This window comes from Macrosteles quadrilineatus, unplaced genomic scaffold, assembly GCF_028750875.1.
Source record: "Macrosteles quadrilineatus isolate MER2022 unplaced genomic scaffold, UCM_ALF_1.0 Scaffold_1__1_contigs__length_201487025, whole genome shotgun sequence".
Classification (NCBI taxonomy): domain Eukaryota; kingdom Metazoa; phylum Arthropoda; class Insecta; order Hemiptera; family Cicadellidae; genus Macrosteles; species Macrosteles quadrilineatus.
Window position 1 is genome coordinate 166,217,686 of NW_026542594.1, and position 12,169 is coordinate 166,229,854.

Here is a 12,169-nt window from a genome sequence, read left to right on the forward strand (position 1 = left end):
CCCAAATTTACTAGTAAGACAGTAGCTCTATTTCTTTTTCAGTGACCTCACAAAAGACCTTCAAAACTAATACGAAAATAATAAGCACCTAAATTTCTCCCTTGTTGATTATAGTGATACAATTGTCTATTTAGTCTAGGTGTATTACAATCAATATTCTCGTGCCTGAGGAGAGCTAAACCTTAGTGCATCTGAAATACAGACGGTGAGTTATAGAGCAGAGCCGGATCTCGAAACACAATCATTGTTACTAATTGATCTGCCAAACAGTAACCTTACGCCTGAGGTGTGACCTTGCCTTAGTGTTCCTGACATGCAGCAAAAACTACTGTCATTATGTTTCATAGGCCAATGATTCGTACAATCATTCCAGGTTACAACAACATAGGATTGTGATCTGTTGTGTCGCGTATAAATGATTTAATAGCATAATATATTGACAAAGTTATTTAAATATATGAAACTTAAATATATAAAAATATTATTTATTGTATCATTAGGTTTTTGTAGTTCCTGTAAATAAATTATTTTCATAATTTTGATACAATATTGTCATTGCATTGTAGGGTTAAAATCACTAGCAAAATTGATAGTTTAGGTGTTAATTAGGTTTGCTATGTACAAACATAAAAGTTAGATATAACCTATAGTTAACCTCGCTAATTCGAACCTCGATAATTCGAAAACCTCTATAATTAGAAATGTTTGTCTGTTCCCCTCTGAAAACCTCTAAAATGCAAAAAAAATAATATACCGATAATTCGAAGTGATTTTTACTCTTAATGTAGCCTCTACAATTTGAATTTGCACATACTTGAGCCTCTACAATTCGAATTGTATTCCCATAATTCAAATTGTTACCTTCAAAATTTGGAGTTAACCTCTACAATTCGAACTGCATTACCGTAAGCCTCTGTAATTCGAATTTAGAACAAAAATACGCCTGTTCAAACATGAACTGACGCTATTCTTGATGTTCCCACGATGTGTCCATTAGTCTCCGTTCTCTCAAACTCTTTTCACTTAAAACTGGGACCTCCATAATTCGAATGTTATTTATCTGACCTCTATAATTCAAACTCGAGTATTATAAATATATAATAAAAAATAAACTCAAACTTAAAAGGGGTCTGAGTTTCTTACTTTATTTATTGACTAGCTGTGAGTACCCGTTCTTCGTACGGGTTTATTCAAGAATAAGGTTACAAACTTTTTGTAATAACAATGATTAATTTATTTTAACATAATTTAGTACATAAAAATACATTAAAAAACTTAAATCTTAAAAAATATTCGAAAGTTTTAAATAACAAAGTTGGCAAAGATAGCAGAGTTGAAGCGCTTAACATTTGTCACAGCGAAATTACAATATCAAAATTTCAAAAACAACAAATGACATACATTGAAAATAAATATTAAATAGTGAAGAAAAACAAAAAACACAAAAAATTAAAAGGTTGCCTAACTTAATGCCTCTTCATATACTATATTAGTGGTTCGACCGCCTGGGGCATGTATGTAAAGGTTGGTTGGCGATCGCACTCGGCTGCACGCCACGTACAGCTGTCCGTGTGAAAAACATTGCGCGTCACCTAGTTCAATCCCTGCTGTTGACAGTGTCTGACCTTGCGATTTGTTGATCGTCATGGAAAAACATGGATTTAAGGGAAATTGCAGGCGCTTAAACTCAAAGGGATAGTTGCTTGGGATGAGGGGGATCCGGGGGACAAACACCACTTCTCCCGCACCACAGCCTGTTAGAATTTCGGCTTCTATGACATTTCGCTGGAGACTTCGAATTCGAAGCCGAGTCCCATTGCATAATTTAGGAGGGTTTAAATTTCTTAGAAGCATAACGGGAATACCAATTTTAAGATTAAGTTCGTGGGCGGGTAGTCCAGGTGCTGTCACCGAGTCAAGAAACTCTGCCGGGTAGTGCACTGCGTCATCATTTCTTAGAACTGTGTTCACCGACAAATATGTCTTGTCCTCGCTTAGGAATAGGGACATCACTTTCTTATTTATCTTTGTTGAAACTTCATTTTTTGGAGTGAGAATAGCCCTATTGCATAACCAGGCACTGCTCTTGTTTGGGAGGTCTTCAATTCCTGGATAGACTTTCTCGATGAGTTCATCTTGGGTTTGAACAATAACACCAAGAGAAGGTGGTATATCGATAGTTCCATCAACGTTACCCAGCTTTCCATCTCCCAACTTTAACAGAACATTGGAGAATTCTTCCACCTCATTTCCAATATTGGCCCGCATGTTCTTTGTTAACGCCAGTTTGTTCATTATTGGCCATAGGGTAGATCTTTTCATAGAGGCGTTAATTTCATCCGCCCTTGTGCCTCTCACTACAACTGGCAGAGTTTGGCGGAAGTCACCAGAGAACAATACCGTCACTCCACCCATGATCTTATTACTGTTCCTCATATCTTTGAGTGTTCTGTCGAGGGCCTCGATTGTCAGTTTATTGGACATCGTACACTCGTCCCAGACTATTAAGGAGGCTGCTTGTAGAACTCGTGCCATGGGAGCGCTCTTCGATATAGAACAAATCGGGATGTCCATATGCTCTACATTTATTGGGATTTTGAACATGGAATGGGCAGTTCTTCCACCTGGCAGAAGGGTTGCTGCAATGCCAGAAGAGGCCACAGCAAGAGCAATCTTACTGTTTGATCTAACCTTTGCGAGAATCAGCTTTATGAGGTAGGTCTTTCCAGTACCTCCAGGAGCATCAAGAAAAAACATCTTGTTTCTTTGTCCATTTATGCTCGTCAAAACTTGCTCATACACTTGGCGCTGCTCCTCGTTGAGAGTTGGCGTACACTGTTCAATAAACCTAATGAGTTCGGGATGGTCGTAACTTGTCTCTCTGATATAATCATGGTTTAACTGATTGACATCTATGGCTGGTACTGGTAAGTTGTAGCTTTCGAGCCCAAGTCCTCCCATGCGAGTGATTGTCTCTTGAATGCTTGCTAGGCACTGGTCATATATGATAGGATTGTTTTCAAAGGTGGTGTTAATGTCGACTTGATGTGCAGATCTCAAAAAGTCCTCTGAGAGGGAATCTCTGAATCTGATCCAGAGCTCAAGAGGGTTGCTCACATTGCAAAATACTAATAAGACACTGAAGAGATCCCTCAACTTGGTGGGACTGTCAGAAACAGCAGCTTCTGCAAGAGTGCCCTCCCAGCACGCATCATCCTCTAGTAAACCAAGGGCACGGCATGCGGATTGGAAATTTGGATGGAGCACACCATCAACAGTCTTGAGATCCTCAAAAGATGTTGGACCTCGAACAGTGTGTAGGAGGAGTCGGAGATGGTAACGCTCACTGCAGCTTGGATGGACAGTGTACACCCTACCGATGCACGGATCTTGTCTCACGTCAGGATGTCCTGGTACTGGTTGTCCTCTCCGCCTCCTGGACCAACCTCTTTGTTTAGAGTATGTGTAATAATAGGGCAACTCGTTGTAGAGGAGGGTTCTTGAAAAGGCGTCCGTCTGGCAGAGATTGAAGAAGGCCAAAAGAGTTGTACTTTGGTCCATTCTTTCCCGAACATTGCCTGGCTGGAAATATACTCTTTGCTCATTTGGAAGGTGGACCTCTAAATGCAACACAGCGGGAAACCTCTCATGTATAGGAAATGATAAAATTCTCCATACCGCCTCAGATGTGCATATATACCGACCACTTTGGTACATTTTAATTTCGTCTGTGTCATTACTTACTGCAAATGTGGCCTGGTCACTGCCCTTGTTTATGTACTTGCAGATGTACTTTATAGATTTTACACTGCTACAGTACTCAACGTTAACATGTGTTAGAAATGTTCGGGACAATACAGGCGAGTAAGGTACTACCCATCGGTTGTCCATAGGGATTTCATCGTTACCTACTCTGATTAGGACATGATGGCCTCCATCATCTGGGGAGCGCCTTCTGTATGTTGGGTATCCATTGTCTCCTGTTGCCGTTTCATTGACAAATGGTCTAGGGTATCTTTTGCTACAGTGACCATCCTTCATACAGGGAAGCTTGCGCTGTCGCACATTAAAAGCTCCGCATGGTCCGTGCAGCATGTGAGTCTTGACTATATCTGCAAGTTCAGGATCAGTTTCAGGATTTGGAAGCTCTGCAGAAATGACTTGATCTATTCTATTTGGAGGAATGGATTCTTCAAGCCAAATCAGGATATGAGCGTGTGGAAGACCACGTTTCTGCCATTCAACAGAGTACATGTAGCAGCGAACTGAGCCATAAATCTGGCCTTTCATAAGAACAGCAATCATACAGTTAAGCTTCAAATGAAAAACTCGTGATACCACATCATACCGGTCGTGAGCAGACTGCCTTTCTCCAATTACACTCGTGATTTCTATCCATTTTGGATTTGTTGTCATTGTTATGAAAAGTTCTGGACGACCAAACTTCCGAACATAGCAAAAGGCGTCCTGTGTGCGAGAATGCATATATCTAGGACCTCCAGTGAAGGTGGCAGGTAAAATTATCTTTTGCCCCATTTCTTCTACGTTGTCGTCTCGTCTTAAAGCGTCTTGAAGGTGTATGTAATTCTCTGCTCTCAGTTCCTTTTGGTGCGTACGAAGATACAGCAGCCTTTCACTCTCAACTTTAGCGTACATGTCCACCAAGTACTGGTTCAAAAGCTGTTTGAATTTATGAATGTGATTTGCTTCACCTTCTCTAACCATAATGCGATAGGCGTAAAACTCTCGTGAGCTAGTTTTCTTTGTGGTTGGTTGTTTAGTAACCGGGTTTACATGATATAAATTGAAACTATATCCATCTTCGCCTCTACAAAACATAAGGGGATATTGTAGGGCATCATAAGATCGGTGGGTTTCATATATTCGTTTCAAACCCTGTTCTCTTGAATTTAAAATGATGTCTCGATGGTCACTTGGATCCCCAATCATCAAAATAGCAACCTCATTGACTGTTGGTTCATTGTATCTACCTCGGTGGTCCCCTGCAGGGCGTCTGTCGGCTCTAATAACAATTTTGAAATCAGGTGAATCTACAGGAAATGTTTCTAAAGTAGTTTTGAAGCTGAGCAAGTAGGCGTTATTATTCTGAAGCATGTTTTGCAAAGCGGCCAACATGTCATGATCAAGGTCTTGAAATAAACTTTGCCTTCTTTGAAGCTGGACTTGGTCATCCCCAACAAAGTAAATCTGAAGGTAAGACGGCGGAAGTCCAGGGGGTGGCAAAAGAGAGCCGATCAAATGGTACACTTGTCCTTGAACCTTAAATGTAGGCATATATGGTCCTTCACGGATTTCATTACCTCCAAAAGAAGTCATTTGGAACGCACTATTGTAGGCCCTGATATGTCTAAGAAAATTTCGCGATTGAGGTGATTCGTCCGATATCCATGTACGTAGCGGCTCAGGTGCTTCCAAAATAGACGGTATGGACACTTTACCAGAAGCACAACATATTCCACGTGGTTCCTTTGACCAACTCAAAGCGTGACAAAACCTACAAACTTTATCAAAATCTCCAATATTGGCAGCTTCACTGTAACGTGTAAAAGGATCATATTGGAATCCACTGTTGTGTGTGTCTCGCCATTCTGTTAAATTTCTTTCGACATGCCGAGTTCTTTCCCGCGCGATCCTAGTTTGTCTTTCTGCGTCGCTCTCAACGACTCTGTTCACCCTATGTCTTTCAGAATCAGCGGCAACACGGGCATTTCTGTCAGCAATGTCCTGGCTTGCTCGAAGTTCCTCCACTCGGGTCGCCTCGTCATGCAAAAGTAGAGTTTGCTCTTCAACAGTGCGACGGTACCTATCATTGTCGATTATATGTCTAGCTTCCCGCTCTTCAGGAGTTTCATTATTCCTACGTTGGTTTTGCCGAACTCTATCTCGTTCTTGCCTACTTTCTCTCTCTTCTCTTGTTTCATTTTCCCTCCTGCGAACGTGTAGGATTCGGTCACTGTTTCGACGTGCTCCTCCCTCCTCTACTGTCTCGTTTTCCCTCCTTTGAACATGTAGTATTCGGTCACTCTCCCGACGTGCTTCTTGCTCCTCCTCTGTTTCGTTTTCCCTTCTCTGGACGTGTAATATTCGGTCATTGTTCCGACGTGCTTCTTGCTCCTCCTCTGTTTCGTTTTCCCTCTTCCGTACGTGTCGTATTCGGTCACTGTTCCGACGTGCTTCTCGCTCCTCATCTGTCTCGTTTTCCCTCCTCTGAACATGTAGTTTTCGGTCACTCTCCCGACGTGCTTCTTGCTCCTCCTCTGTTTCATTTTCCCTCTTCCTTACGTGTATTATTCGGTCACTGTTCCGACGTGCTTCTCGCTTCTCATCTGTCTCGTTTTCCCTCCTCTGAACATGTAGTATTCGGTCACTCTCCCGACGTGCTTCTTGCTCCTCCTCTGTTTCGTTTTCCCTCCCCCGAACGTGTAGTATTCGGTCACTGTTCCGACGTGCTTCTCGCTCAACCTCTGTCTCGTTTCCCCTCTTCTGAACTTGCTGTATTCGGTTGCTGCACCGACGTGCATCTCGCTCCTCTTCTGTCTCATTTTCTTTTCTCTGGACGTGCCGTATTCGGTCCCTGTTCCGTCGAGCTTCTCGCTCCTCTTCCGTCTCATTTTGTATTCTTTGGCTAAATCTTAAACGTTCAGTGTCTCGCCTGCTTTCACGTTCTTTTTCATTCTGCTGAGACCTAAATAGGGCGACACGCTCTCGACTGGTTGAAGGTCGTGCATAATCTTCAACCACAACGGAACTTAAAATTGTCGACTCATTATTGCTATGTACACCATCATCAGAGTCCGAATCATCATAATCAACTGATTCCGTGGATACACACAATTTTTGTCTCTTGGCATTATTTGTTTTTCTACCCAAATTGCTTTTTCTCTTGCGAGGCATACTCTTCAGGACATATTTATTTAGAAACAATAGAAAATATTTCAACAAATAATGTATTAAAGATTAACTTGTAACCTCTCAACTAAAGCAACAAAAATATTGTCCATATGTTTAGTTGTAAACAAATTTAATTTGTGTTTGACACTATGTCAACGAATATCTCTACTGTACAGTATGAAACATCTGATTGATGCAAATTCATATGGGAATATGAACTTTTTTAAAAACATTACCTCAAAAAAAAATAAATTAAAAGAAGAGTAGATTTTCTTTTATTTATAAACGTGAAATAATTTAGGACATTATTAACTATTATAACTTTTATTTTGGTGTAAAGAGTAATGAACAATAATAAACTGGTCAAGTTTGTTTGCTGGTTAGTAGCGCACAGATATTAAAGAATAACAATCAGCTGATCGTAATTTTGTTATCTAAAATGTTTAACTTTTATATTGAATACTTTGTATTGAATCTGTAATTTGAATTAAATTTACTTCTAACCAATTAATGTATTATTATTTTAATTATTTGTACGGTAATGGATGAAATGTACAAAACCCATTGTTATAATTAGCAGAACTTTATAATTAGCAGAACTGGTGTTCAGTTATATAATATAGTATACATTTCGTATGGTTTTTAAGTTGTGTGAATCGATAAGGCTATGGTTAACCTTGAGTTCAAATAGGCTAACGTTTTCTAATCACAGCTGTATGCCAATGTCAAAATTAAGATTGTATTTCAATTAAAACCATGTGCATATGATTAGTTGTAAACAAAGCAACATTCTTCCAGAAATTCCACGTCAAAAATCGACAAAAACTTGATTTTCAAGGGTTTACTGTTAAATATCTAACTGTCTCATATTCGATGAAATACGTCTAAAACCATCTCATATATGTATAGTATTTGGAAAATAAGTTTCAGGCGGGACAGTGCTATAGTTATTGAGGAGTAGTTGTAATAAAGTGCGTATTTTAGCGTTACCAAGAGAATGACAGATAGACAGACAGACAGACAGACAGACAGACAGACAGAAATTGAGATAAGGTTTGATTCGGTTTCTCTGACCTATGAAATGTAAAAATAACCAAAAAGTTCATTATTCTAAGCAATGTACAGACAAAACTCTAATTTTATTTATATAGATTTTGTATTCAAATAATGTTGCGTCTGATTATGAAATGAGAATGTAAATAAATTATTTGTAATTAAGTTTAATAAAATTAGGAGCCAGCCGTGATGAACAGAGACTGCATAAAACTCTCTCTCCATTTAACTCGTGGTATTTTCTGACTTTATGATAGCCAACTTCTTTATATACAATGCTTACCTGATTTTTAGCACACCATAAAGGGGAAACACGTAATGTTATCACGATTTAAATTTTACAGATTTTTTTCCAGCAGCATTATAACTTACAAAGTGTTCAAACCGAACCGACTTGACAGTTTTATTTTCCACAAAGAATACACAGACATCAATTGTATTTTACATAAAGACATGTTGTATTCAAATAATGAAATGTTGTTTTAGTCCAAAATAAAATAAATTGATAATTAGCACGTAAGTAAAAGTAAACTAGAAGCCAGCCACGATGAAAAGAGGCTCTTTAAAACTTTCTCTCCATTTAACTCAGGAGATTCTATTTTCTGACTTTAAGATGTTGGCCAAATTCTTAGCCAACGGATTGTTAAGTGTCAGAAATTCATTTAGACTCAACAGATTTCACTATATTAAATGTACTGCATGTCGTGGATTCCATGCTATGTACTACAACGCATTTACTGTATCGTAAAATGGATTTAGAAAATTACTTTTACATAATGTCTATCAAGGAATTTTACTATATCATCAATCATTCACGCATCATGATTTTGAAATTAATCATTAATGTGCTATACAAATTTGGACAAAACACACAAAATAGTAGAAGTTTTGTGCCCTGTTGTTAAAAATCCAATACCAACGAAAATGTTGTATAAGTCACATTGTTTGGTGTTAATCCATTAAACCAACTGTCACACTATATACAAAACAACTATAAATAGTTTCAAAAAATTAAATTATACTTCATAAAATTGAAGTTAAAACTAAGTTTTCAGTCGCATTCAAGTGACATAAACGGCTTAAGTGTTAATTCGTCCCTAAAGCTTTGCTCAGCAAATAGCCCTCTTTACGGCCGCTAAGGTTTTATAGGTGGTTTTATTCTCTTTCTAATTAAACATTATCCCAGTTTGTTTGAAAGAGTTTTATTCATAATAGGTTGGTTAGAATTGTAAGTTTTAAAAAGTGAATTGTCAATTTTATTTTATATATATATTATACAAGGAGAGTATTCATGCTTTACATTTATGTTGGGTTGCAGTCTGTTGAGGGTAATTTTGTTTAGTTTTTTGTTACCTCAGTAAATCAATGACTAACCAATTATTTATAAATTTTGATGTGAAATTTATAAATATGTTGCATTGTCAAAAGGTCCGCATAGTCAAATATAATCAAATCTTCGTGTTGACGTGTGGTTACTCCTTTTAATAGTTGTTTGAATTAACACAATTACTGAATTTTACATTTTTCTTTAATTTTGTTTCAATTTCGTGCCAAAATAAAACAAAAATTAGTAACAAACCTTAATATAAAAACATACTTAGTATAAAAACTAATATTATTTCCCTGAGACATTGTTAAAAAAATTTGAACTAAGGTTGGATTTTGATATCATTTGCTGAAAAAATAGTTGGTTCAGGATGTATTGGCTCAGAAGATAATTAAATCACAGGACAAAACACGTTCATCATAAATCAGCTCAGGGGGTTCAGGGGGTCGGTAGCGGAGGGAGATAAGACCGGACCTGAGTCTGAGACGTAACAAACTGCAGGCTTAATGTAATCCAGATCAGAGATGTGGCGGTAATCTAGGCTTGGAGCTCAGTGAACATTGATATTGCTGCTTTATCCGCCCTGAGTGGCTTACATCAAGCGTCTCATCCTCATTCTTCTGCTACATTAGTTGGTGAGGGTATTGACCTTTACAAAGGTACAAGAAGATAATACTTATTGCACCTATGTTTTAAAGTTAACTAGAGGTCGTCCAGTGGTCGATGACTCAACCAAAGTTATTTGATGTGCACACTTCTCTATTTTCACCCCACACTGTAAATAAAACATGTGATTGGAATTTATTTCATTTGTTTTGATTTTCTGTTTATACTCTGTTGTTATTTCGTCACCAGCAACCCATAAGGCCCAGGCTACTTTTTTTCAAATTTAAAATTAATTTTTTGTTCTTTTAGTTTTATAAAGGCATTCTGCACAATACAGGAAAATGTCTTTCTAACAGTATGCATAGATTTTCCCTGCGATGCACACGAGCTGAGAAAAAAGGTTTTAAAGTAACATGCTTGCCTATATAGATAATATTTTTTCAGTTTTGTTTCATTATATATCTGATCTAGACCTCACAACTAGACCATTGTAGGGGCAAAAGCCCCTAACTATTTCAAAATTCAAAGGACATATTTTTATATTATAAATCAAAAGCTGCACACAAAAATAAAAAAAATTATTTTAATAATATAGAAAGATAGCTCAAATCCATTTTAAAATGTATATTAAAAATCAGAAAATTAGACCATTAAAGGTGATATATTTTCTTATAAAGATTTATAGATGATATTCACCTGGTTGGTGTAAATTTCAGCCCCGTGGCACTGTGCTGCCTTAGCAATAGAGTTTGAAACCGCTCCCATGCCTCCCTCTGGATACGCCCAGGCTCCTCTCACACCATCTACCCCTCCCATCACATGATGGAGAAGTACATACCTGAACAAGTTCTTACTTTAGTAGTGCTTTACGTTATCCATTGTATTTCTCAAACTATACAACTGTTTTTTAAAAATATCATTTTACATCCCATTAAAAATAAAATGTATAAACTTTTTATCAATACAGTTTTTTTATATCATACCATTAACACTTTCGCTACCGATCGCCACATATGCGACATTACGGTCATTGCAACGGACTGAGGTATACATTTGAATACTACACATAGACCTGGTGTCCCTTGGTTCAGAGTACATGCAGACCACAGGCCAGTGATGCAGCAAAGTAAAAAACAGTTTTGCCAACTATCATATGACGTTCCTAATCATCATATCCACTACAGACCAAGAGACAGACATATGCAACAGACATCCCTGTAGACCACTGCAGAGAATTGATGAGGGCCTTCAAATAGACTGTTTCAAAAATATAAGCTTTTTAATAACATTGGGACACCAACGTAAATAATATGCCACGTCAGTCTATTTTAATGTTACCGTACCAGTCTATGGATAGAAACGGGCCATCACATATGTGCGTCGCTGGTCCATATGAATGAAAAATTTAGTGATATTGCGGTAGCAAACGTGTTAACTGCAAAACATTTGTTATTATGGTAGTTTATCAGTGTCTGCCCTTAATTTTGGTAGAAAAATATTCTAAGGAATCATTCATTCATCTAGAATGCAATGTAGGGCAAATTGATTGACAACTAAACTATTAATTAATTAACTATTATGCTCAATAGATTATGCTAATTAATCATATTACAGGATTACTCGCTTATGTTATTAACACAATTGCCACTACACAATATTAATGTTCCAGCAAATATAAACATACTTTCTTGCAATAAAATTGGCAGTTAAGGTACCTATTTTTACTAGGAGTAAACATTTATATTCTTTCATAGTATAACTGTGAAACCCACTGATTTACGCACTAAAAAACTTGTTAAAGAAACATTAGCGCATATAGTGAGCAGATGGAAAACTAATTGATAGAACGGGTAAGTAAATTTCATAGAAAAGGAAACAATATTCTTTCACATCACCTATCATTAAAAACTGCGACTCTATAAATGGAATGATTCAAGTTTGGTTTCATTTAAACACTAATAACTTATTCAATCTCAACACACCAGGGTCTAGAACAGAGTTTTTATTGATGAAAAACAACAGAAAAAAAGTACCGTAGGTTAACAAAAGGAAAAGTTGACATGAAAAGGTGAAAGGCAAGTTGCTACATTGGAGCAATAGCAGCACAATGAGAAGTCATTACGTCTCTGACAGCGCGTCTCAGTGAGTCAGTGAGATGTTGAGATGCTGCTACAATACAACTGTCTCATCGGGTCTGCTCACTGCTGTTTTCTTGAATACAATTAATCTCTGCTTTCAAGTCTTTACAATGCTACAATTTTACGTTACTGT

The 12,169-nt window shown here is 37.5% G+C and overlaps 1 protein-coding gene across 1 annotated transcript in view; it reads right to left on the reverse strand.

Annotated features, from left to right (window-relative positions):
- Nucleotides 1-12,169, reverse strand: part of LOC129002384 (pyridine nucleotide-disulfide oxidoreductase domain-containing protein 2-like) — a 47,779-nt gene that overhangs the window by 22,758 nt on the left and 12,852 nt on the right. The window contains exon 6 of the mRNA XM_054430136.1: nt 10,595-10,736. Within this exon, the coding sequence (XP_054286111.1) occupies nt 10,595-10,736 (142 nt within the window). The remainder of the gene's footprint in view (nt 1-10,594; nt 10,737-12,169) is intronic.